The 25,939-nt window shown below is 37.0% G+C and overlaps 1 protein-coding gene across 1 annotated transcript in view; it reads right to left on the bottom strand.

Annotated features, from left to right (window-relative positions):
- LOC123548863 (engulfment and cell motility protein 1-like) overlaps window positions 1–25,939 on the bottom strand; it is a 70,179-nt gene that overhangs the window by 14,475 nt on the left and 29,765 nt on the right. Inside the window, exons 9-16 of the mRNA XM_053546818.1 lie at window positions 21,339–21,417; window positions 16,420–16,470; window positions 15,721–15,849; window positions 12,054–12,185; window positions 9,917–10,025; window positions 8,869–8,909; window positions 6,222–6,402; window positions 2,315–2,350 (exon numbers count right to left, since the gene is read on the bottom strand). Of these exons, the coding sequence (XP_053402793.1) occupies window positions 2,315–2,350; window positions 6,222–6,402; window positions 8,869–8,909; window positions 9,917–10,025; window positions 12,054–12,185; window positions 15,721–15,849; window positions 16,420–16,470; window positions 21,339–21,417 (758 nt within the window). The remainder of the gene's footprint in view (window positions 1–2,314; window positions 2,351–6,221; window positions 6,403–8,868; window positions 8,910–9,916; window positions 10,026–12,053; window positions 12,186–15,720; window positions 15,850–16,419; window positions 16,471–21,338; window positions 21,418–25,939) is intronic.

Here is a 25,939-nt window from a genome sequence, read left to right as displayed (position 1 = left end):
GGAAATGATGTTAACAAAGGTTATATTGTACATCAAATCTATAAGTAGGTATGAAAGAGAGTAAGTAATGACTTTATTTTGAATGGATGACATACTTGGCGGACAGGTTATTGATCCAGTAAAAACAGTTTTAACAATATTAAGATTTTATCTCCTAGATTATATGACAAATAATTTGCATTTATGAGAATAACTATCACAACTGCATGCAAGGGATATTCAACTGACTATTCATATACATACAATGTTAGTCTTACATGATCAAGCATAGATATTGAGCAAAAAGTTGATGAATCTGAGAGAATGTTTGGTATTTGTGATATGCTAGTCTATGGGTACTGGAAAACAAGAATGATATTAAACTGTATGCCACATGCCCCCTGAAAATGCTTGATAAAACAAATTTATATTCCAAACAAGAACATTGCAATGCAGAGCAATATACGCCCGTAGGTATGACCTTTGACCCCTAAATGTGACCGTGACCCTGAAGTGAGCCATCCAAACATGCGCTCTGCAGGTCGTCTCCATGAGTTGAACATTTGTGCCAAGTTTCATTAAAATCCTTCAAGCAGTTCAAGAGTTACAGAGCGGACACAAAACAAAGTCATATGACCTTTGACCCCTAAGTGTGACCTTGATCTTCAAGCAAGCCATCCGAAACATGCGCTCTGCACGTTGTCTCGATGTGGTGAATATTTGTGTCAAGTTTCTTCAAAATCCTTCAAGGGGTTCAAGGGTTACAGAGCAGACATGAAATTGCTAATGGACATAAGGAACCAGCGTATTAACATAATGCGTCTCTTTGGGCGTATAAAAAAGGGGTACAATCCAACAAAAAAAATTCCGACATGGAAAAAACAAATATATTGATGAACATATGTGACTCCAGTATAATAGTCTCCATATCCTTTGATCTAGGGGTATAATAAGCTATTACAAGTTTATATAAGGCTACTAGCTCTCTACTTCAAACCTGTTTAAACTAGAGCTGTTTTTGAGAAAAGCGAATGTCTCCCACAACTGCTTAATCATCTAAATAGCAAGTCAGTCTCTATATACTGTTTACTCACTAAAATTCAAGGGCCAGAACTCCAAAATGCCTGGACCGATTTGGCTCATTATCGAACTTGTTCGAGGTCTTATGGTCAAACTCAATTTGTTCAAGTTTGGTGAAGATCGCATGAGAAATGTTCGACTTTAGAGTGTGGCCAAGAGTAGAAAGGCCGATTTTTCAGTAATTCAAAGGCTGTAACTCCAAAATGCCTGGACCAATTTGACTAGTTATCGAACTTGGCCGAGGTCTTATGGTCAAACACATTTTGTTCAAGTTTGGTGAAGATCGGATGAGAAATGTTTGACTTAGAGTGCGGACAAGAGTAATATGGGCGATTTTTCAGTAATTCAAGGGCCGTAACTCCAAAATGCCTCAACCGATTAGGCTAGCTATCAAACTTGGCTGAGGTCTCATGGTCAAACACATTTCGTTGAAGTTTGGTGAAGATTGGATGAGAAATGTTCAACTTAGAGTGTGGACAAGAGTAAAATTGCTGATTTTTGGTAATTCAAGGGCCATAACTCCAATATGCCTGGACTGATTTGGCTAGTTATCGAACTTGGCTGAGGTATTATGGTCAAACACATTTTGTTCAAGTTTGATGAAAATCGGATGAGAAATGTTCGGCTTAGAGTGCGGACAAGCTTTGTGACAGACAGACACACACACACACAGACAGACACACAGATGGAGTAAATCAATATGTCTCCCACACCACTGTGTGGTGGAAGACATAATAATATTCCTGTTATAAAACCAGAAACACAAGCCAAATGAATATCACTGCTCCTTAGGAGACAAAACATGGCCAAATCATTTCACAAAAGCCTGTCATTTTGTTGACACACAGCACTATAAACTCATAATTAATCATGGAGCAGAAACTAAACAATTAATTTGTCAATTCCTTTTTTTAACTGTAGACACATCCTCACCTCAGCACAAAGAGAGGATAAGTGCAATGAAATAAACAGCACTTATCCAGTTTTTATACCATGGTAAGGATATAGGAGAAAAATGTATAATTTTGGTTAAACTATTGTGCTTTAAAGAGCAAATTTCTTGGCATATACAACAGTGTTTCCTTTATAAATCTATCTTTCTTTAAATCATCAAGACCACAGCTATATGAAACTTTCTCCTTATATTCTTTCATGGTGTTTTTTTTCCCCAATCACTTTTTTCCCATCACTTTACTGACTTTAACTGAAAGTAACTCTGACCTCCGTGAGTATATGAGTTTACAGTACTCCTTACCGTGACTGCTGTGACCCATATGTTTAGCATTAGTACCTGGGGTATACACCATTACAACAGTTTAAATCATTATTATTAAAAAAATAAACTTTTAAGTGTAGTCTACCAAAGCACACATGACCCATAAAATGCACATAAAAAAACAAAAAATTTTCCCCCCAACCCCACCCCCAAACTCCCACATTCTTACATTTTGTTTAAGAAGGAGTTATAAAAAATTCAGATTTTTTTAGAACATCCCCACTAGACGTAGGACAAGCGACTTATCCCGAAAATTTACAGCACAAAAATTTCAGGGTTTTTGGTAAAAAACAGCAAATTTCAGGGTATAAATTTCGTGGTTTTTCACCTTTTGAAAAAAAATAAATGGGAAATTTTTTTTTCTTGGGTTTAAATTTCGTGGTTTGTCTAAACATGAAACCACGAAAATTAGCCCCCCAAATTGACTGAAGTATTGATCTTCTAACGAGATCTGGAAGACCCTTTCCCTTGTCTTCTTTTTATTTTGGATTTCCAGTTTGCTTTTTTTATTTTAACCAAATCAGACGACTTGTTGGGAAAGAGTAAGAAAAATATGCAGTTATTTTAGGGCCAAACCCCGGGCCCCCTCGTTACAAGCAAGTGGCCCTACCGCTGAGCTAACGGTCATCGCAAAATACGACATAAAAATTTTTGTAAATATTAAAAAGTAAAGGCTACGGGTGATTTGCAAATTTTGAAAGCTAGGCTCTGTTGGCTAGCGAATGGGTCGTCAGAACGAGGCAAGAATAGGTCGTTTAGTTCCTTGGTAGCGAAATAGGTTATTCTTTAGTCGATTGATTACCCCCCCAAAAGCATTAATGATTTCACAGTATTTGTTTTTCCATATCTTAAAAATTTCCTTTGTTATACATACAATTAACACTTTCATTATTCTTTCTACATTTTTAGTGATTTTTTTTTCATATTATTAGGCAGGATGCGATTTCCTAATAGTACCAATACATGTACATAATAAGAGTCTATTAAAAATTGTCCAATAAATCTAACGGAATGCTTGCTACAGGTATATCCTCATACATCGTATTTAAAACTTCAGACAAAAATTTTTACAAGTAATTTTGAATTATGTGAAAACGTAAGTTGTAAACCTCCGGCATTTATTAAAAGGGCCCCGCGTCATGAAAAAACCAACTAGGGGTTTGCGACCGATGGATCCAGACCACCCTGCATTGGCAGTCTGGTCAGGACCCATCTTTTTGCTTTAAAAACCCTTTTTGAAAATGGGAAAAACCGTTAGTAAAACAGTGGATCCGCCAGCTGCGCAGAGGGCAGGGGGTTGGGGACCATGGGGTGCAAACCATTTTTGGTTTTTCATTGCGGGCTCAAATAATGATTGAAACCCTCAGCTGAATGCATTCACTCATGTCTTAATCTAATAATTTTTGGGGAAAATACATCAAGTTAAACTGTGAAAAAAGTTACAGTAATTTTTTTGTTGAGATTCTTTTTTGGGAAAAATTTTTGTGGTTGCACCAATCTACAACCTTATAATGAAACAAACAAATGCAATTTCACATTATTTCATTTCTATCCTTTTCCAAGAATGGCATACTTCATTTCTTAGTCTAAACTAGACTGACTAATTGTTTTCTATATGATTAATGGGTTACATTCACTTTTAGATACATGCTACAGGTATTAACCCTTGGCCTGCTAAATTTCTATTATGAACTTGCCCATCTTTCAATTTGGACTGTCCAGAACTTTTAAAAAGGGGGGTGTTATCAAAAAGATACTGTCTGAATGGGGACGTGAGATCATAATCAACTCCCGGTTTGTGCGGCGTCATGATCTATTTTGGGTCGCAAAGGCAGAATCATCGGTTCGCATGATGGGGGTTAAGCTTGCAACAATACTGCAGGCTGTTACTGATAGAAACAATATCATCAACACTTGTGAGCTGCACAAGTACCTATATACATTTTCAATATCAGTTCATTATATTTATAATTCCTAGCATTCAAACTTCCTTACAACTGGAAATCTTTCGAATTACTCAAGATTGCAGTAAATATGATTAATTCAAACCAGTATATCAGGATCTGACATACCTCCATTCATTTTCAAGACAAACATGTGTTTTACTTTCCATAAATACTCAGAAACATTTCGTAGTTTTTTTTGTTTTTTATCATTCATACATCTTCTCTTTCTGGAAGAATTTACATATAGTGCAATTTCTATAGAGCAACACTTCTAAGAACTCAGAAATTTGTCTGTTATAAAGAGTTTGTTGCTCTGGAAAGTACATAAGAAACTGATATAGTGGCAAGGAAAATATCTTTAAAGATGTGTATGTCCAGATATAACTGTTTTATATATATTTAGAAACAGTGACCTTGACATCATTGACCTTAATTGCAATAAGTTCATAAAACAAAGTTTCATTGCAACATCTCATTTCTAAGTAGAGTTATTGAGCAGATTTTTTTGGACAATTTTTAGCAACAGTAACCAAGAACTTGACCCCAGGAAACCTAAATACAATCCCAAACTAGGTCTCCATATAGGCTTGCAAAATACCAAGTATGCAGACTGTATTGAAAGCCACTGTCAGATGCTGCCTCCCCAGCTGAAATCAACCTGAATAACAACATACCCAAATAAAACCCTTTTAATTTCTGCCATCCCCCAACCCATACATATCATTAGCCTTTCCCTTCTAAATTTCAAAAAATTGTCCATTTCCAATTTACAGTCCTTGACAATTAAAAGGGTTTCAAAAAAAGATTTGAAGAATGGGAAACAGTGCGTCATGATCAAACTGCAGGGATGTGCGGTGATCATGATCTAACTGGTCGCAAAGGCAGAATAAATCGTGTCCAGCATGCTAAGGGTTATTGTTTTAGATGCAATAGGGCAACAAAAAAATTTTCTTACTTTTAACTCGTTCCCTCTAGCTTAAAAATTGGGAAAAATCTTGTCCCCCTTTAGAGGGCGAGTCTATGTTTACGTATCAGCTCTAAAACTCGGGTTTTAAATCATGCTTCAGTTCCCTAAAATATAAATCATGTTTTAAAATAAAAGTCAAAATCCTTTCCCCAAAGGGAACATTAGATGAATAACAATGTTTTTAAAAAGAACTAACTTTGGTGAAAAAACTAGAGGTGGTGTTTCACCAGTGAAATTTTTAAATCCTTATGCAAAAAAAATAAATTTTTTTTTTCTTTATTTCATATTTTAAATTTTTAAATTTTTTCCCCATTTTATAGTCAAAAATACATTTAAACGTTTTCTTCCCGGCTACTGCTTTTTGCTTTCTTTTTTTTCCAATTAAAACCCCAAGAAATCATGCAATTTTCCCCCCCCCAAGAGTAAAAACCATTTCAGCTAACCCCATGATCCCACGGCAAGATGGATCTAATCAGTGGTCACAATGTGTCTAAAGTCAATTCATCCTAAGTCACTAGGGACAAGAAAAAGTACCTGGTCAAAAAGAGAAAACTTCTGAAATTGTTTTAAAAATTTATGTGTTAAAATTTGTATCGATTATTTGTGTGTGAAAAATAATGTCCCAGTATTCAAGCGAAGCTTCTGAACTATAGCTTAACATTCTTACAAACTACCCAGACAGTTACCGGATCATTACCAACCACCCAAACTTCTAATCTTTCAGGAATTATTCAAACCATATGGGTATTTAATTTTTGTCCTTTCCTTAGCAAACCTGTGTTTTTAATTATTAATTGTCGTCATTACAGAAAAAACTTTTTCAAATGGGTGGGAAGGAAATTTGCGGGGTTTGTGGATTTCAACTTACAGTCACCGAACAATCACCGGGGTGCTCAAAAACAAAGAATCAACTCTGACAAATTTCCCCATCCAACACTACAGTGGGGCAGTATTCATTATTTGAAAAGAAATTAATCAAAGATAGGTTTAGCTTGAGCTTTACTTTCATCTTTTTTCTGCCGTTCTGCTTCCCAAATTTTCTTTAACTCGGGGTATGCCAAATGTCCAAGTCTGATCTTGAACTGCTCAAATGTTTTTGGCATTTGACTCTTGTCCAAGGCTCGGGTTATCTGCTCATTGACTACACTCAGTACCTGGAATAATTAATTATTTTCATTTTGAGGCGGTGGAACCCTAAAGACGATTCAGATTTTCAGATCAATTACGTATCAAGGGTATGTGATTTTGGCATTCCCTGGTATGAACAGAAAGCCAGGTACTTGTTTAAGCTACAGTATCATCCAAAGAATGTTGAAATGCCATACAAGAATACAAAATGGCAATGAAATGCCATACAAGAATACAAAATGGCAATGAAATCCCCATAAAAGAATAAAAAAATGGAGGAAATTATGTTTGCCATTCCAGGTCCACCTTTTTAAAAATGTGTTTGTGTAATGTCTGGAGTTAAAGAAAATTTTATTTTTTTTAAAACAAACCCAATTTTTTTTTCCTATTAAAAAAAGAAGGCTAAAAAACTGTGTGTTATTATTAACGGCAGTCTGAAAGCGCTAAACCCGCCATGTTTGGGATAGTGAAAGGGTAAAACGTTTGTTTTTAGCGTGACCTTGACCTTGAACTGCCGGTGACTATAAAATTTGCCAAGTCTTGATGATGTCTTTTTGACCAAGTTTCATGAAAATCCTTTCGGGGGTTTTTTAGGAGATACAGAGCTAAAACCCTTTTTGCCCTTTCAGTTGTGCCCTTGCTTGAGTTGCGGTGATCATGAGTTCTTGAGAGGTGATTTTTGCCCCAAAGTTTGTGAAAACCCTTTCAAGGGGTTTGGAGATACAGAGTGGACACCAAATAAAAGGCTCAAACCTTCGACCCGTAGTTGTGACCTTGACCTTCAGTGGCGTTGACTCTAATTTTGCACATTGTCTTGATGGGGTATATTTGCCCCAGGTTTTATAAATTCCCTTCAAGGGTTTAGGGATTAGAGTGGACACGAAAGGAAGGCTAAAAACCTTTGACCTTCTTTGTGCCCTTGACCTTGAGCGACTGGCTGACTCATAAGTTCGCACATCCCCTTGTGAGGTATCTTTTTGACCCAAGTTTGATGAAAACCCTTAAGGGGGTTTTGGAGATATAGGCGGACAAAATGGAAGGTTCAAACCTTTGACCCTAAGTTGTGACCTTGACTTGGGCCCCCCCCGGTGATTGATATGGGTTCTGCACATGTTTGTTTGGGTGACGTTTCCCCAAGTTTTATAAAAATTCCTTAAGGGGGTTTAAGAGATTAGAGCGGACACAAAAGGGAAGGCTAAAAACCTTTTGCCCTTGAGTTGTGCCTTGCCCTTGGCCGGAGGCTATATGGGTTCTGCAATCGTCTTGTGGGTGATTTTTTGCCCCAAGTTTTAAAAATTTCCTTAAAGGGGGTTTAGGGCTATAGGCGGACACAAAATGGCGGGCTAAACCCTTTGCCCTTGAGTTGTGCCCTTGACCTTGAACGACGGCTGACTCTGGGTTTGCACATCGTTTTGTGAGGTGATCATTTGCCCCAAGTTTCATGAAACCCTTCAAGGGGTTTTGGGAGATATGGACCGGACACGAATTTGTTACGGACGGAGGAAAAAGTTCTAAAAAAACGGTCTTTATGTGCTCCCCCTTGTTCTCTCTATTGTTCTAACAGTCACATAAAAAAAAAAAATAGTCACATAAACGAACGGGAAGAATGACATCAAAGAGAAAGTCCCTTAGCAGTCATTAACCATCATTTTGCGGGCACGGAAGGACGGGGGGCGGGGAAGGACGGAGCAGCCATTCCATAATCCCTCCGCCCGGCGGGGGATTAAAATTTATCTTTTCACACACAATTATTGTCATAGCTTTAACGGTAGCGGCGGCTGGAAAAGAATCAAGGGTCAGGCAATATTTGATGGAATCATCAAGGACGCGATAATAAAACCCTTTACGTGTTAAAAATTTAAATAATATATCTTAGTGATTTGTCGTGAATAAAATCATTGTGTTTTAATGTGGATTATTATATCACTCGGGGGTGTGCCCTTGTGATATAATTCCTTTGCATCTGAAAATCCAAACAGTGAATTTATTTTAAAGTAAACATGTTTTAGATATGTTTTTTTTAAATAAAAGCTAAGTAAATTTAAAGAGTTTGGCAGTATTTAAAAAAACACCCTTTTATCTTAAAATGTACTGAAAAGTATGATTTTTGCTCCTGATAATTTGTAAATTTTATATGTGTTTTTGAAATTTTTTAATGTACTTTTATTTGGGGGCAAGCCCCCTTTGGGTTAACCCACATCATAAATGCAATTTTCAAATTTTTGTTACTGTCGTTCTATTGTATATGTTGAGTGGGTTTTTTGCGTTGGAACAAATTTAAAGGGCCCAAAGGCAAATATCCAACATTTTAAGGTTAAGGAAGCTTCAGTGCACTTAAACCGGGTAAGAGTAGAACCCCCACCTTCCATAAGCTGGTGGATGGTTATTCACATGTATGAAATTTTACTTGTGTACAGGTTTCAAGCCCCTAAAGCTTTTTAAAAATGTTCAAAATTGAAATAAAACCCTAAGTAAAAAAACCTGATGACCACTTTTGGGAAATCTTCTTTGGAAGCCCTCATTTTTTTCCATGTTTATTAAGGGGGTTGTTACAGTAAGAGAAAAACTCCCCTTTAAAAGGGTTTTTCCCGTTTTTAAAAAAATGGGTAGTAAAAATGCTCATCATCATGGTGAAAAAAGAAAGGTTGGTAATAAAGGGGATATTCATTTCAAAGTCAGACTAAAATCTTTTCCCTTTTTTAACACCAAAAAAACTTTTCACTTAAACACTGATCTCGGTTTGGTAAGTGAACAACAGTTTTATAATTTTTTATGTAGAACATACAAATTTTTCTTTTTTTCAAGATTTTTATGGTTTTTTTCAAGTTTTACCCTTTTTTTGAAAACGGGGGAAAGAAACAATGAATTCACTCCTCATTTGAGAACTCATATCAACAATATTTGCCTTCAGCGGATGAACTTGCTACCCCTAGACGATGGTTTTGTATTTTTCATCAAACTACTTAAAAAATAATGTATAGAAAGTTTTTATTTTAACATGCAAAAAAAGGTTTTAATTTCCCCAGACTAAATTTTTTTTTTAGGGTGTAGCCCCGAGTGAAAATTTTTCTGGCAATGTATAATGATTTTCTGTGTTTAATTAAAAATTTTCAGTGTAATAACTTAAAACATGATTTTGCTATACACTATTATGTTTCTAGAATGCCCTTAACTGAAACAGAAGATAAATTTTAGCAGCACCCTTTCTTGGTTGCAATGAAAACACTAACATCATTGCTCGGTGATGTGACATCATTTTAGCGTAAGCGTGTTTTAACAGAAACAAGCAAATTCGAATGTGAAATCATTAACACTAATAAGGGACTTATTTTTGTGGGTTTCGTGGTCAAGTCAACCCAAGAAATCTAATCCCAACCATGCAGTAAAATTCCCATTCACTTGAAGTTCAAAGGTAAAAATGCAAAACTTATATCCCTATTAAACCATGAAATTTCATGTCTACACAATGAAATGATTTATAGTAAGTATGCTGGCCCTCATGAGCCTAAAGAAGTTAACATAAACTAAACAAATACTTACGACTTTCTCCAATCTTTAAGAGATCACAAAGTATTTTGGTCAGCCTGATACTCGCTTGAACGAACGGACAATCCTGCTCATTGGCTCGACCACAGTTCTCTAAAACAACCTGAAATCACAAAGTTCAGGTCTGGTTTTCAACTTTGTGCAAGCTATACACAAGAAAAAGATAGCACATCCGTGCAGGCTGATCTTGGTCTGCACGGTCTGTTTGCTATTCAGTCGTAAATTTTCAGTGAAAACCCCCCTTTTAATAAAAGTGATGTACTCAAAATTGAAAGAGGGGCCAGCATTTTAGAAAATTTGCGGGGTTAGGGTCAAGATTGGAGTTCTTGTATAAAATGTTGATGTCAAAAATAAACAAGCAGTTAGCAAGATGCTGCCAATGGAATGTGTGCATGTTGCTATGTCAGGTAAGAACATTTACAGTACCAACAGTCGGTATCATTTTCTCAATAGGGTACCTTCAAAAGTTTCAAAAGATGAAAAGCAAAAAATGCAGGTACTGAGAAGTTTTTGTGGGAAAAAAGTTTTGTAACCCCTAAAAAAAAAGAAAAATTTTATTCACTTTATTTAAAAGGTTGAAATTAATAAATTATATGGTATGTGATAAACTTGAAAAGAAAGGGTTTTTTCCCGAAACTTTTTTATTTCGAATTGAATCAATGGTTGGTATCAATGAAGTTTATTGTTTTCTGAAACTTTTAAAAAATCAAAATTTTTTATTAGTAAGCAAACTCGCACAAAGTGAGGCCCCGAAGGGTTTGAAAATGGGGACTGTTTGAACGTTGATGTGTAAATTCGACCACTTTGTCATTTACAAAATTTTTTCGTATTATTATATTGAACTTTCCCAAAAAAATGCAACAGTCTTTGTATCAGTTATCAAAGTGGGGCCCAATGTCAGGCCCCTTTAGTTTGACAGGGGCTGCGCAAAAAACACCCTTCCTCAGTAATTTTGGGGGTAAATTTTTTATCAAAAAAATTAAGTCATTTTTTTTCAGAAAATTTGCCAATTTGTTTTTGTTTACAAAGTTTGGGTTTTGTGGGAAAATTTTAGAAGGTGTGTTCAATTTTTAAATAAACCTTGCATCGTATTTTCGGTGGTCGACTTTTTCATCCGTCCGGGGGTTTTTCTCGTACCCAGTTCCAAAAAAAAGGAATTCCGCCCAAAAAAAAAAATCCGGCCCCAATTTTTTTTTTCCCCACAAAAAAATTTTTTCCCCCTTTTATAAGTTTTTAGTACTTACAAAATAAACCATATTATCTAAAGCTAAAAATCGGTGGGCAGCTTTAAAGTCCTGACAGGATCTGTCGGTTCTAGAAAAGTAAATACATCCTATTATATGTAAATTTAATTTAATTCGTTTTAAAAAAAGTCTTTTGAAAATACAAAAAGCTGTTTTAAACAAAAGAAAGTCATAAAAAAATTAATAAATGAAAATGGTCATGAATAGCTTAGAGAACAAAAATTTTAATGGTTTCAGAATATTTTCTTCAATCAAATCAACACAGAAAACAGTTTGCTGTAAGGGAGAACCTCCCGACCTCACACATTTTTAAATGAATGAGTCATAAACACTTTTTACCAAAGGGTTTTTTCGTATTGATACCCCCGGTGTCCCCTTCAGAATTATTTCAAATGCAAGGGGGGACCTTGCCGAACCCCCTCCCTTTTGTAAAAAAAGCCCAAAGGGGTTCTTCACATCAAAATTCTACATCAATTTGACACTAAAATTTTTGTCTGTGACTGCAACGAACTCTACAAGTCCCTTTTTCCAGCATATTTTTTACTACAACAATATGAGCCGTGCCATGGGGAAAAAACAACATAGTGGCTTTTTGGGCCAGCATGGACCGACCAGCCTGCGTTCGCGCAGTCTGGTCAGGATCCATGCTGTTCGTAAAGTTTCTCAAATTTAAAAGGTTTAAAAGCGAACAGCATGGAGCCTGACCGACTGCGCAGAGCGCAGGCTGGTCGGTCAATGTGGTCGAACCCACTATGTTGGGTTTTCCCATGGCAGGCTCATATGTCTTAAATTATTATCTATTCAGTTAACTTCCTAAACTACTTTAAAGAACAATTATTGAAAACTGTCATTAATCTGAAATATGAAGTCAAACAAAAGTAACTTACCGCAAATCCTAATTTTTTCAGATCTTTTGCTATTGCTGACTTTCTGGAAGGTCCTGAGCTTGGATCGGCCAAATCTGTGAAGTCAAATGCTATCTTCCTCAGATCTTCTATTGATTTATTTACACTGGTTACCTTTAATGAAATAAAGTTACAATCTGTAATACCTTGCCACAAAAGAAATTTAAAAGGAAATGTAGTAATATGATATATTTCTAATAAACTGTACCTATTCAAGCTATTTCAAGTCATAACTGAACTTTAAAACAGTTGAATCAGAATGCCCTCTTTTTTTTATAGAATTTACTACTTGTACAGGTCCCAGTATATGGACTTTGTAATATAATAAAGAACTGGGATGTTGGAATACAGAACACAGACATTCTATGAGAATTCAGTCACTAACATTTCAATACAGGTATTTTTCAATGGTTGTGAGGCCAAATGTCCAAAATTGGTGAAAGTCACTGACAAAATCATAAAACAAGAGGACCATGATGGTCCTGAATCGCTCACCTATCCCCACATGACCCAGTGTTGAACTGAGTATGATGTCGTTATTTCTATCATTTGACAAAGTGACCTAGTTTTTCAGCACATGTGACCTAGATATCATCAAGATAAAAAATTCTGACCAATTTTCATGAAGATCCATTGAAAAATATGGCCTCTAGAGAGGTCACAAGGTTTTTCTATTATTTGACCTAATGACCTAGTTTTTGAAGGCACGTGACCCACTTTTAAACTTGACCTAGATATCATCAAGGTGAACATTCTCACCAATTTTCATGAAGATCTCGTGAAAAATATGGCCTCTAGAAAGGTCACAAGGTTTTTTCTATTTTTCGACCTACTGACCTAGTTTTTGACGGCACATGACCAGTTACGAACCTGACCTAGATATCATCAAGCTGAACAGTCTCACCAATTTTCATAAGATCTCATGAAAAATATGGCCTCTAGAGAGGTCACAAGGTATTTTTCTATTTTTAGACCTACTGACCTAGTTTTTGACCCCACGTGACCCAGTTTCGACCTGACCTAGAAATCATCAAGACGAACCTTCTGACCAATATTCATGAAGATCTCATGAAAAATATGGCCTCTAGAGAGGTCACAAGGTTTTTCTATTTTTAGATCTACTGACCTAGTTTTAACCACACGTGACCCAGTTTCGAACTTGATCTAGATATCATCAAGGTGAACATTCTGACCAATTTTCATGAAGATCCATTGAGAAATATGGCCTCTAGAGAGGTCACAAGGTTTTTTCTATTTTTAGACCTACTGACCTAGTTTTTGATCCCACATGACCAGTATCGAACTTGACCTAGATATCATCAAGGTGAACATTCTGACCAATATTCATGAAGATCTCATGAAAAATATGGCCTCTAGAGAGGTCACAAGGTTTTTCTATTTTTAGATCTACTGACCTAGTTTTTACCCCACGTGACCCAGTTTCGAACTTGACCTAGATATCATCAAGCTGAACATTCTGACCAATTTTCATGAAGATCCATTGAGAAATATGGCCTCTAGAGAGGTCACAAGGTTTTTCTATTTTTAGACCTAATGACCTAGTTTTAGACCCCACGTGACCCAGTTTCGAACTTGACCTAGATATCATCAAGGTGAACATTCTGACCAATATTCATGAAGATCTCATGAAAAATATGGCCTCTAGAGAGGTCACAAGGTTTTTCTATTTTTAGACCTACTGACCTAGTTTTTGACCCCACGTGACCCAGTTTCGAACTTGACCTAGATATCATCAAGGTGAACATTCTGACCAACATTCATGAAGATCTCATGAAAAATATGGCCTCTAGAGAGGTCACAAGGTTTTTCTATTTTTAGATCTACTGACCTAGTTTTTAACCACACGTGACCCAGTTTCGAACTTGATCTAGATATCATCAAGGTGAACATTCTGACCAATTTTCATGAAGATCCATTGAGAAATATGGCCTCTAGAGAGGTCACAAGGTTTTTCTATTTTTAGACCTACTGACCTAGTTTTGATCCCACATGACCCAGTATCGAACTTGACTAGATATCATCAAGGTGAACATTCTGACCAATATTCATGAAGATCTCATGAAAATATATGGCCTCTAGAGAGGTCACAAGGTTTTTCTATTTTTAGATCTACTGACATAGTTTTTACCCCCACAAGACCCAGTTTCGAACTTGACCTAGATATCATCAAGCTGAACATTCTGACCATTTTCATGAAGATCCATTGAGAAATATGGCCTCTAGAGAGGTCACAAGGTTTTTTCTATTTTTAGACCTAATGACCTAGTTTTTGACACCCACGTGACCCAGTTTCGAACTTGACCTAGATATCATCAAGGTGAACATTCTGACCAATATTCATGAAGATCTCATGAAAAATATGGCCTCTAGAGAGGTCACAAGGTTTTTCTATTTTTAGACCTACTGACCTAGTTTTTGACCCACGTGACCCAGTTTCGAACTTGACCTAGATTATCATCAAGGTGAACATTCGACCAACATTCATGAAGATCTCATGAAAAATATGGCCTCTAGAGAGGTCACAAGGTTTTTCTATTTTTAGACCTACTGACCTAGTTTTTGACCCACGTGACCCAGTTTCGAACTTGACCTAGATATCATCAGGTGAAATCCTGACCAATTTTCATGAAGATCTTGTGAAATATATGGCCTCTAGAGAGGTCACAAGGTTTTTCTATTTTTAGACCTACTGACCTAGTTTTTGATGGCACGTGACCCAGTTTCGAACTTGACCAAGATATCATCAAGGTGAACATTCTGACCAATTTTCATAAAGATCCCATGAAAAATGTGACCTCTAGAGTGGTCACAAGCAAAAGTTTACGGACGCACGCACGCACGCACGGACGGACGGACGACGGACGACGCGCGATCACAAAAGCTCACCTTGTCACTTTGTGACAGGTGAGCTAATAAAAACAAAATTTTGTTTCTTTCACAATATCATGAAGGCTCAAAAACATTTTACACCTACGAACATCATATTTTACACATTCAAAAATGGTAGAGTCACTCATGATATATTGTAATAATCAAGGACATTATCATCATATAATAATCAAGGACATTATCATCATATAAATCAGTATTTGAGGTTCAGATGCGTAGAAATAAAATCACTTAAGCACAATGATTTTATTCGACGCTAAAATTACTGTTTCGGTTATAATGTGATTTTAACATGACATCCATCAAACATCTGTCTTTCAAGTTCCATTTTCAGTTTCATTTGCAGTCCGTCACAAATGATGTTTGCCGCTATGAAGTGAGCCGTGCCATGAGAAAACCAACATAGTGGGTTTGCGACCAGCATGGATCCAGACCAGCCTGCGCATCCGTGCAGTCTGGTCAGGCTCCATGCTGTTCGCTTTTAAAGCCTATTGGAATTGGAGAAACTGTTAGCGAACAGCATGGATCCTGACCAGACTGCGCGGATGCGCAGCCTGGTCTGGATCCATGCTGGTCGCAAAGCCACTATGTTCATTTTCTCATGGCACGGCTCAAGTATGTTTTTGTTACATAATACTGTCACACTTCCAGGTTTATTCTTTAACATATAACAGGAAAACAAACTATTTCTTTTCGTACTTTGTTATCATTTTAATACAAATTTTGACCCCTGACATACCTGAGCTGTTTCGTTCACATTGATTCCTGTTTTCATTCTACTCTCGTACATATTTAACATTAAACGTTGCAATGTGTACAACTGATGGCACATCTCTGGTCCAATATTTTGTACTGAATTCAAAATGCCCTGAAAACACAATATAAATTGTCATATACTTCACTTCTTTAAATCTGAATGATATAATCTGTTTAGAATGTAACATACTATGAATCTGTCCAATTTTGCAGGAATAAAATACTGTGATTTCAGCAAAAAACTGTTATTTTGTAGGTACATATACATGAAAAATAAATGTTAATACACTGATTTTATCAATGAAAGTAAGTCCAAAATGAATAAGTATATATGTACCCACTGAATTATTATATGTTCTTGGTTTATATAAAAAAACAAAAAAACAAAAAAAATTAGAACATTTCTTTCTAAATAAAAGTTATGAAATGGTTTTAAAGACCTACGAAATGTTTCTTTAACTCTTAGCCTGCTGGTGGTAAGTGATTTTGCCTTTGCAACCAGTGCAGTCCAAGATCAGTCTAATCATGGTCTGCACTGTTCACTATTCAGTCAGTAAATTTTCAGTGAACACCACTTTGAATAATAGGTGATGCTGCCCAATCGGATGATGGACCAGTCCATTTTAGAAATTTAGCAGGGTAAGGGCTAAACAAAACTAGAAAAGTGCAGTCATATACTTACAGTTAAAAGTACATTTCTAAACATTTTAGACTGGAAGGAGTTTGCTAATTTCTGAAAATATAAAATATCCATTTATAAACAAGAGGGCCATGATGGCCCTATACATCGCTCACCAGAGTTGATCTGGCCTACTGACCTAGTTTTTGACCCCTAATGACCAAGAGCTGAACTTGACCTAAAGATCATCAAGACAAACATTTTGACTAAATTTCATAAAGATTTGATTACAACTGTGGCCTCTAGAGTGTTCAAAAGGTTTTCCTTTGATTTGACCAGTGACCTAGTTTTTGACCTCAATGACCCAGATTCGAACTTGACCTATAGATTATCAAAACAAACATTCTGAAAAATTCTCATAAGTTTCAAACTTAAATTGTGGTCTCGTGTTGAAAAGATTTTCCTTTGATCTGGCCTACTGACCTAGTTTGTGACCCCACATGACCCAGATTCAAACTTGACCTAGAAATGATAAAGACAAACATTCTGACCTAGTTTCATAAAGACTGAGTCACAAATGTGGCCCCTAAAGTGTTCACAAGCTTTTCCTTTGATTTGACCAGGTGACCCAGTTTTTGAACCCACATGACCCAGATTCAAACTTAACCTAGAAATCTTCAAGCCAAACTTTCTGACTAAGTTTCATAAATATTGGGTCACAACAGTTACGGTGTCCTCTAGAGTGTTCACAAGCTTACCAACATAACCCAAATTCAAACTTGACCTAGAGATCATCAATACTAACATTCTGATCAAGTTTCATGAAGATTGGGGTGCAAATGTGGTCTCTAGAATGTTCACAAGCTATTCCTTTGATCTGATTTACTGACCTAGTTTTTGATACCACATGACCCAGTTTCGAACTTGAACTAGAGATTATCAAGACTAACATTCTGACCAAGTTTCATAAAGATTGGATCAAAAATGTGGTCTCTAGAGTGTTCACAAGCTTTTCTTTGATCTGACCTACTGACCTAGTTTTTGACCCTACATGACCTAGTTTCAAATTTGACCTAATGATCATCAAGACTAACATTCTGACCAAGTTTCATAAAGATTGGGTCAAAAATGTGGTCTCTAGAGTGTTCACAAGCTTTTCCTTTGATCTGACCTACTGGCCTAATTTTTGACCCCTAATGACCCAGTTTCGAACTTGACCTAGATATCATGAAGACTAACATTCTGACTAAGTTTCATAAAGATTGGGTCACAAACGTGGCCTCTAGAGTGTTCGCAAGGTAAATGTTGACGGACGACTGACGCCGGACGATGCATGCCGACGTACGCTGGACAATGACCAGTCACAATAGCTCACTTTGAGCACTTTGTGCTCTGGTGAGCTAAAAACAGATAAAAGCTTGAATGTTACATGTTTATAAAGAGAAGTTCCATCATGGCCTATCTTGTATTTTATCTTGGCCATAGACACTTTTTCTTCTTTACATTTCTAGTTTTTTTTTCTAATACGTCATCTTGGAGTCAGCAGGGCTTTTTTTTTACATTCTTTTCAGTCTTCAAAAAGTATACAAAAGACATCACATGTTCAGAATGGATGGAAAAAAATACATAAAATGTAAGTAAACAATACAGAAAATAATAAAAAAAAACTAGAAAATGCTTTTGTAAAACAAGAGGACCATGATGGTCCTGAATCGCTCACCTCTTCCCACATGACCCAGTTTTGGGTATGACGTCGTTTTTTCTATTATTTGACATAGTGACCTAGTTTTTGAGCTCATGTGACCCAGTTTTGAACTTGACCTAGATATTATCAAGATAAAAATTCTGACCACTTTTCATGAAGATCCATTGAAAAATAGAGGTCACAAGGTTTTTCTATTTTTATACCTACTGACCTAGTTTTTGACTGCAGTTAACACAGTTTCAAACTTGGCCTAGATATCATCAAAGATGAACATTCAGACCAAATTTCATACATATCCCATGAAAAGTATGGCCTCTAGAGAGGTCACAAGATTTTTTTATTATTTGACCTACTGACCTAGTTTTTTATGGCACGTGACCCAGTTTCAAACTTGACCTAGATATCATCAAGGTGAACATTCTGACCAATTTTAATGAAGATTCATTCAAGGGTATGGCCTCTAGAGAGGTCACAAGGTTCTTCTATTTCAAGATCTACTGACCTAGTTTTTGATCGCAGTTGACCCAGTTTCAAACTTGACCTATATATCATCAAGATAAACATTCAGACCAACTTTCATACAGATCCCATGAAAAATATGGCCTCTAGAGAGGTCACAACATTTTTTGCATTATTTGACCTACTGACCTAATTTTTGAAGGCATGTGACCCACTTTCGAAAATGACCTAGATATCATCAAGATGAACATTCTGACCAATTTTCATACAGATCCATTCACAAGTATGGCCTCTAGAGAGGTCACAAGGTTTTTCTATTTTTAGACCTACTGACCTAGTTTTTGACCGCACATGACCCTGTTTCGAACTTGACCTAGATGTCATCAAGATGAACATTCAGACCAACTTTCATACAGATCCCATGAAAAATATGGCCTTTAGAGAGGTCACAAGGTTTTTCTATTATTTGACCTACTGACCTAGTTTTTGACCGCACGTGACCCTGTTTCGAACTTGACCTAGATATCATCAAGATGAACATTCAGACCAACTTTCATACAGATCCCATGAAAAATATGGCCTCTAGAGAGGTCACAAGGTTTTTCTATTATTTGACCTACTGACCTAGTTTTTAAGGGGACGTGACCCACTTTCGAACTTGACCTAGATATCATAAAGGTGAGCATTCTGACCAATTTTCATGAAGATCTCATGAAAAATATGGCCTCTAGAGAGGTCGCAAAGTTTTTCTATTTTTAGACCTACTGACCTAGTTTTTGAACGCACATGACCCAGTTTCGAACTTGACCTAGATATCATCAAGATGAACATTCAGACCAACTTTCATACAGATCCCATGAAAAATATGGCCTTTAGAGAGGTCACAAGGTTTTTCTTATATTTGACCTACTGACCTAGTTTTTGATGGCACGTGACCCAGTTTCGAACTTGACCTAGATATCAACAAGGTGAACGTTCTGACCAATTTTCATGAAGATCTTGTGAAATATATGGCCTCTAGAGAGGTCACAAGGTTTTTCTATTTTTAGACCTACTGACCTAGTTTTTGATGGCACGTGACCGAGTTTCGAACTTGACCTAGATATCATCAAGATGAACATTCTGACCAACTTTCATAAAGATCCCACAAAAAATGTGACCTCTAGAGTGGTCACAAGCAAAAGTTTACGGACGGACTGACGGACGGACGCACGGACGACGGACGACGGACGCTGCGTGATCACAAAAGCTCACCTTGTCACTATGTGACAGGTGAGCTAAAAACGCATGTCTCCCCCAATGCAAAGTCCTATAGGCAAGAACTCAATAGGGGTCAGGAGCGAAAGTCAAAGAGACACTGATGGTTGGCTGCAATAGGGATCATCTACTTGGCATGTCCAGTCATCCCGCTATATTTCAACACTCTTGGCCTAGTGGTTCTCAAGTCACTGTTCAGGCTCCTGTGACCTTGACCTTTGATCAAGTAACCTCAAAATAAATAGGGGTCATCTATTCTGCATGTCCAATCATCCTATTAAGTTTCAACATTGTAGGTCAAGTGGTTCTCAAGTTATTTCCAAAAAATGATTTTACATAAACAGGCCACTGCGACCTTGACCTTTAATAGACTGACCCCAAAATCAATAGGGGTCATCTACTCTGCATGTTCAATCATCCTATGAAGTTTCAACATTCTGGGTCAAGTGGTTCTCAAGTTATTGATCGGAACTTGTTATCAATGTTCAAGCCCCTGTGACCTTGACCTTTAACAGAGTGACCCCAAAAACAATAGGGGTCATTTACTCTGCATAAACAATCATCCTATGAAGTTTCAACATTCTGGGTCAAGTGGTTCTCTAATTATTGATCGGAAATGGTTTTCAATGTTCAGGCCCCTGTGACCTTGACCTTTGACGCAGTGATCCCAAAATCAATAGGGGTCATCTACTCTTCATGACCAATCATCCTATGAAGTTTCAACATTCTGGGTCAAAAGGTTCTCTAATTATTGATCGGAAATGGTTTTCAATGTTCAGGCCCCTGTGACCTTGACCTTTGACGGAGTGACCCCAAAATCAATAGGGGTCATCTACTCTTCATGATCAATCATCCTATGAAGTTTCAATATTCTGGGTCAAGTGGTTCTCTAGTTATTGATCGGAAATGGTTTTCAATGTTCAGGCCCCTGTGACCTTGACCTTCGACGGAGTGACCCCAAAAACAATAGGGGTCGTCTACTCCAGCAGCCCTACAACCCTTTGAAGTTTGAAGCCTCTAGGTCAAATGGTTCTCCAGTTATTGCTCGGAAATGAAGTGTGACGTACGTACAGACGGACGGACGGAAGGACGGACGGATGGACAGGGCAAAAACAATATGTCTCCTGGGGAGACATAATTACAAGATCTTTTTTTTTATGTGAGACTGAAGTTTTTCAAACTGGCTATCAATCCAAAGGAACTTTAGTAAATTATGTAACATTTACTGTAAAAGCACATATTTTCGCTGAGTCAAAATTTCGCGAATTTGAAATTGTGAGTATGTTTGCGAGGTTTAATATTCGTGAAATTGTAAAAATGATATCCAACTTAAATTTGAATTATACCAATGGTGATTATTTTATGTGAGGATTAATTTTCATGAGATATAAGGCCTCGCGATTACAGTGAAAAATAAAAACTCTTGCGAAAATTTCTACTTTTACAGTACATAAACAAGTGTCAAGAAATAAGTCAGCAGTAACATGTTGTAAACTGTTAACTAACTGTTCTAAATTCGGAGTAACAATTAAGCTGAATTGTAAGAAAGAATCATAGTTACCTGTTTTTTATCTGGTGAAGACTTGATAAACATGGCATTCAACAGTGCTAATGCACTTTGTTGTACGTCTGCATTGGAACTGGAAATATGAGAAACAGTCTGGGATATAAACAGCATATCCTTAAACTAAGCGTAACTTTCATGTTTGTTTATGCAAAGAATAGTAAAGTACAAGTACATGTACCCCAACTCAGCCCCTCAACCCCATTCTTACAACAAATAAGTCAAGAAGTATTACATGCATGCCCCCCCCCCCCCCCACACACACAACACCACTTTTCACACACAAACAAACTCATACTCATTAAATTTCTGGAAATACTAACTATAGTACAGAAACTGGCCTCCAGATCCTTCGAAAACAAACAAGAGTGCCTGACCGTCACAAAATACGCCCGTCATCGAACTTGGCTTAATTCAAGGGGCATATTCCAAGAGTGCCTTGGGCGATTTTGGTGGTTATCACACTTGATCGAGATATTATGCCCACAAACATTGTCAGCAAGTTTGGTGAAGATCCGATGAAAACTGTTCAACAGATGTTCATATAATACACCCTGCTCTTTCAGAGACAGTTTTATAAAAAGGATTTTTTTAGATATCTAGAAATAAATGCTGTATTTCTTAAAAATGCTTTGAAACTTGACTACTGACAGAATATATGTTACTGAAACACAAGAATTAGTTGTTTTTACTACTTTTTACGATGTAGATCAGATGAAAACTGTTTGACTTGGAGTGCGGACAAGACTAAATTCGCAGTTTTTTTAAGTAATTCAAGGGCTATAATCCAAGAGTGCCTGGGACGATTTGGCTGGCTATCGAATTTGGCCGAGATATTATGCCCACAAACATTGTCAGCAAGTTTGGTGAAGATCCGATTAAAACTGTTCAACAGATGTTCATATAATACACCCCCCTCTTTCAGAGACAGCTGTATAAAAAGGATTTTTTTTTTTAGATATCTAGAAATAAATGCTGTATTTCTTAAAAATGCTTTGAAACTCTACTACTGACAGACTATATGTTACGGAAACACATAAGAATTATAGTTGTTTTTACTACTTTTTACTATGAAAATCGAAAATCCTTTGTAACGCTTTACGTAAGGTAAACTGCCCCGATTATACATATCTATATTTAATGCGCATTGAAGACTAAATCCTCTATAGCCGTATTGGTAATGATAGTGGAGAACTTCTTTATTGCCATGGCGGTCCGGGTTCGCTTCCCGACGCGGTCATCTTTTTTTCTTGATTTAGCATTTTTAAAATAGTTTAGAAACAAAAACTCATATTCTAATGTTCATAATATGACCAAACTTCAATTTGAATGAAAGATCATTTTTTAGCCAAAATCTGGAGGTCAATGCCTTTAAACTACCATCTTGCCTAAAAAACATCAGCCATCCTAACTAGTATATGTAGTTTTATCACGGTTATTGTAAAATATTCCTCCATCAAAACATACATTTTTAACAACTACCTGGTTACAGAAAACAAACTTCCAACATCAGCTTGATGGCTTTGGTATATGATGAACTGAGCCGGGCTCAAACCCACAGAGATGAGAAACAAGTGACAACAAGCAAATTCGATGAATTGGTATCCCCCCGCCGAAATGGTTTGTGGTCAGGAATGGCAAAAAAATATATCCGGCAAAAAGTTAAGGATGTTACTATGAAGCAAATAATTTCATTTGTCAAAATCAATTTAACAGAAAATGAATGCTATTTTTTGGTTGGGGGAGTGGGGGCAGCGGGGGTGACTGGGTGAAGGTACAAAACATTGATATTGTCATTGATCATCAATGTTGATTATAAATATTGAAATATGGATGGAAAACTAAAAATGAAAAAAAAACAAAAAAAAAACAAGAGGGCCAAGATGGCCCTAGGTCGCTCACCTAAGAAACACTCCATAACAGTGTAAAACATGTTTGACCTAGTGATTTCATGGAAACAAATATTCTGACCAATTTTCATTAAGATTGGACTAAAAAATTGGTCTCTTGCGATAAAACAAGCATTTTCTTAGATATGACCTAGTTTTTGACCCTAGATGACCCATGTTCAAACTAGACCTAGATTTTATCAAGGCAATCATTCTGACCAAAATTCATGAAGATCAACTGAAAAATACAGCCTCTATCACATACAGAAGTTTTTTCTTTGATTTGACCAAGTGACCTAGTTTTTTACCTCAGATGATCCATATTCAAAGTCGACCTAGATTTCATTAAGGCAATCAACCTGACCAAATTTCATAAATATCAACTGAAAAAAACAGTCTCTATCGTATACACAAGATTTTTCTTTAATTTGACCTAGTGACCTAGTTTTTGACCTCAGATAACCCATATTCAAAACCGACCTAGTTTCATCAAGGCAATCACTTGACCAAATTTCATGAAGATCAATTGAAAAATACATCCTCTATTGCATACACAATGTTTTTCTTCGATTTGACCTAGTGACCTAGTTTTTGATCCCAGATGACCATTTTCGAAATCAGCCTAGATTTTATCAAGGTAATCATTCTGGCTAAATTTCATGAAGATCAGTTGAAAAATACAGCCTCTATTGCATACACAAGGTTTTTCTTGATTTGACCTAGTGACTAGTTTTTGACCCCAGATGACCCATTTTCGAACTTGGTCTAAATTCATCAAGGCAATCATTCTGACCAAAATTCATGAAGATCAATTGAAAAATACAGCCTCTATCGCATACACAAGGTTTTTACGTGATATGACCTAGTGACCTAGTTTTTGACCCAGATGACCCATTTTCGAACTCGGCCTAGATTTCATCAAGGTTATCATTCTGACCAAAATTCATGAAGATCAATTGAAAAATACTGCCTCTATTGCATACACAAGGTTTTTCTTTGATTTGACCTAGTGACCTAGTTTTTGAACCGAGATGACCCATTTTCGAACTCGGCCTGATTTCATCAAGGCAATCATTCTGACCAAAATTCATGAAGATCAATTGAAAAATACAGCCTCTATCGCATACACAAGGTTTTTCTTTGATTTGACCTAGTGACCTAGTTTTTGACCCGAGATGACCCATTTTCGAACTCGGCCTAGATTTCATCAAGTTATCATTCTGACCAATTTCATGAAGAAGAATTGAAAAATACAGCCTCTATTGCATACACAAGGTTTTTCTTTGATTTGACCTAAAGACCTAGTTTTTGACCCGAGATGACCCATTTTCGAACTCGGCTTAGATTTTATCAAGGTTATCATTCTGACCAATATTCATGAAGATTAATTGAAAAATACCTTCTCTATCGCATACACAAGGTTTTTCTTTGATTTGACCTAGTGACCTAGTTTTTGACCCGAGATGACCCATTTTCGAACTCGGCCTAGATTCCTAGATTTCATCAAAGTTATCATTCTGACCAATATTCATGAAGAAGAAATGAAAAATACAGTCTCTATCGCATTCACAAGGTTTTTCTTTGATTTGACCTAGTGACCTAGTTTTTGACCCGAGATGACCCATTTTCGAACTCGGCCTAGATTTCATCAAGGTTATCATTCTGACCAATATTCATGAAGATTAATTGAAAAATACAGCCTCTATCGCATACACAAGCTAAATGTTGACAGACGACGGACGACAGACGACAGACGACGGACGACGGACGCCGGACATCGAGCGATCAGAAAAACTCACCTGAGCATTGCTCAGGTGAGCTAAAAAACAAGAGCTGTCTCCGTAGGATGACACATGCCCCCGATGGCACTTTGAATGAATAGTTATGGCCAATGTTAGAGTTTAGGACCTTTGACCTACGGAGCTGGGTCTTGCGCGCGACACATCGTCTTACTGTGTCACTCATTCATGCATAGTTATTTTAAAATCCATGCATGAATGACAAAGATAAGGACCGGACATGCCCATCAATGCACTATCATGAAAAATGATCTTTAACGTCTAAGTGTGACCTTGACCTTTGAGCTACGGACCTGGGTCTTGCGCACTGCACGTCGTCTTACTGTGGTACACATTCATGCCAAGTTATTTGAAAATCCATCCATCGATGACAAAGATATGGACCGGACACGCCCATCAATGCACTATCCTTTAACGTCTAAGTGTGACCTTGACCTTTGAGCTACGGACCTGGGTCTTGCGCACCGCACGTAGTCTTACTGTGGTACACATTCATGCCAAGTTATTTGAAAATCCATCCATCGATGACAAAGATATGGACCGGACACGCCCATCAATGCACTATCCTTTAACGTCTAAGTGTGACCTTGACCTTTGAGCTACGGACCTGGGTCTTGCGCACTGCACGTCATCTTACTGTGGTACACATTCATGCCAAGTTATTTGAAAATCCATCCATCGATGACAAAGATATGGACCGGACACGAAAACTGCGGACAGACCGACAGACGGTTCAAAAACTATATGCCTCCTGTCGGGGGCATAAAAAATGGTGGTGGTGGTGGGGGGTGATGACTGGGTGGAGGAGTGAGGTGGGGGAACAGTACAACTTTGCACATTGATAAATATAAATATTCATCAAAGGTTTGAAAAAAAATAATAATAACAAGAGTGCAAGAATGTCACAATA

Source organism: Mercenaria mercenaria, chromosome 6 (assembly GCF_021730395.1).
Source record: "Mercenaria mercenaria strain notata chromosome 6, MADL_Memer_1, whole genome shotgun sequence".
Taxonomy (NCBI): domain Eukaryota; kingdom Metazoa; phylum Mollusca; class Bivalvia; order Venerida; family Veneridae; genus Mercenaria; species Mercenaria mercenaria.
Note: the sequence above shows the minus strand (reverse complement) of the source record. Positions and strands in the feature narration are given on the sequence as shown.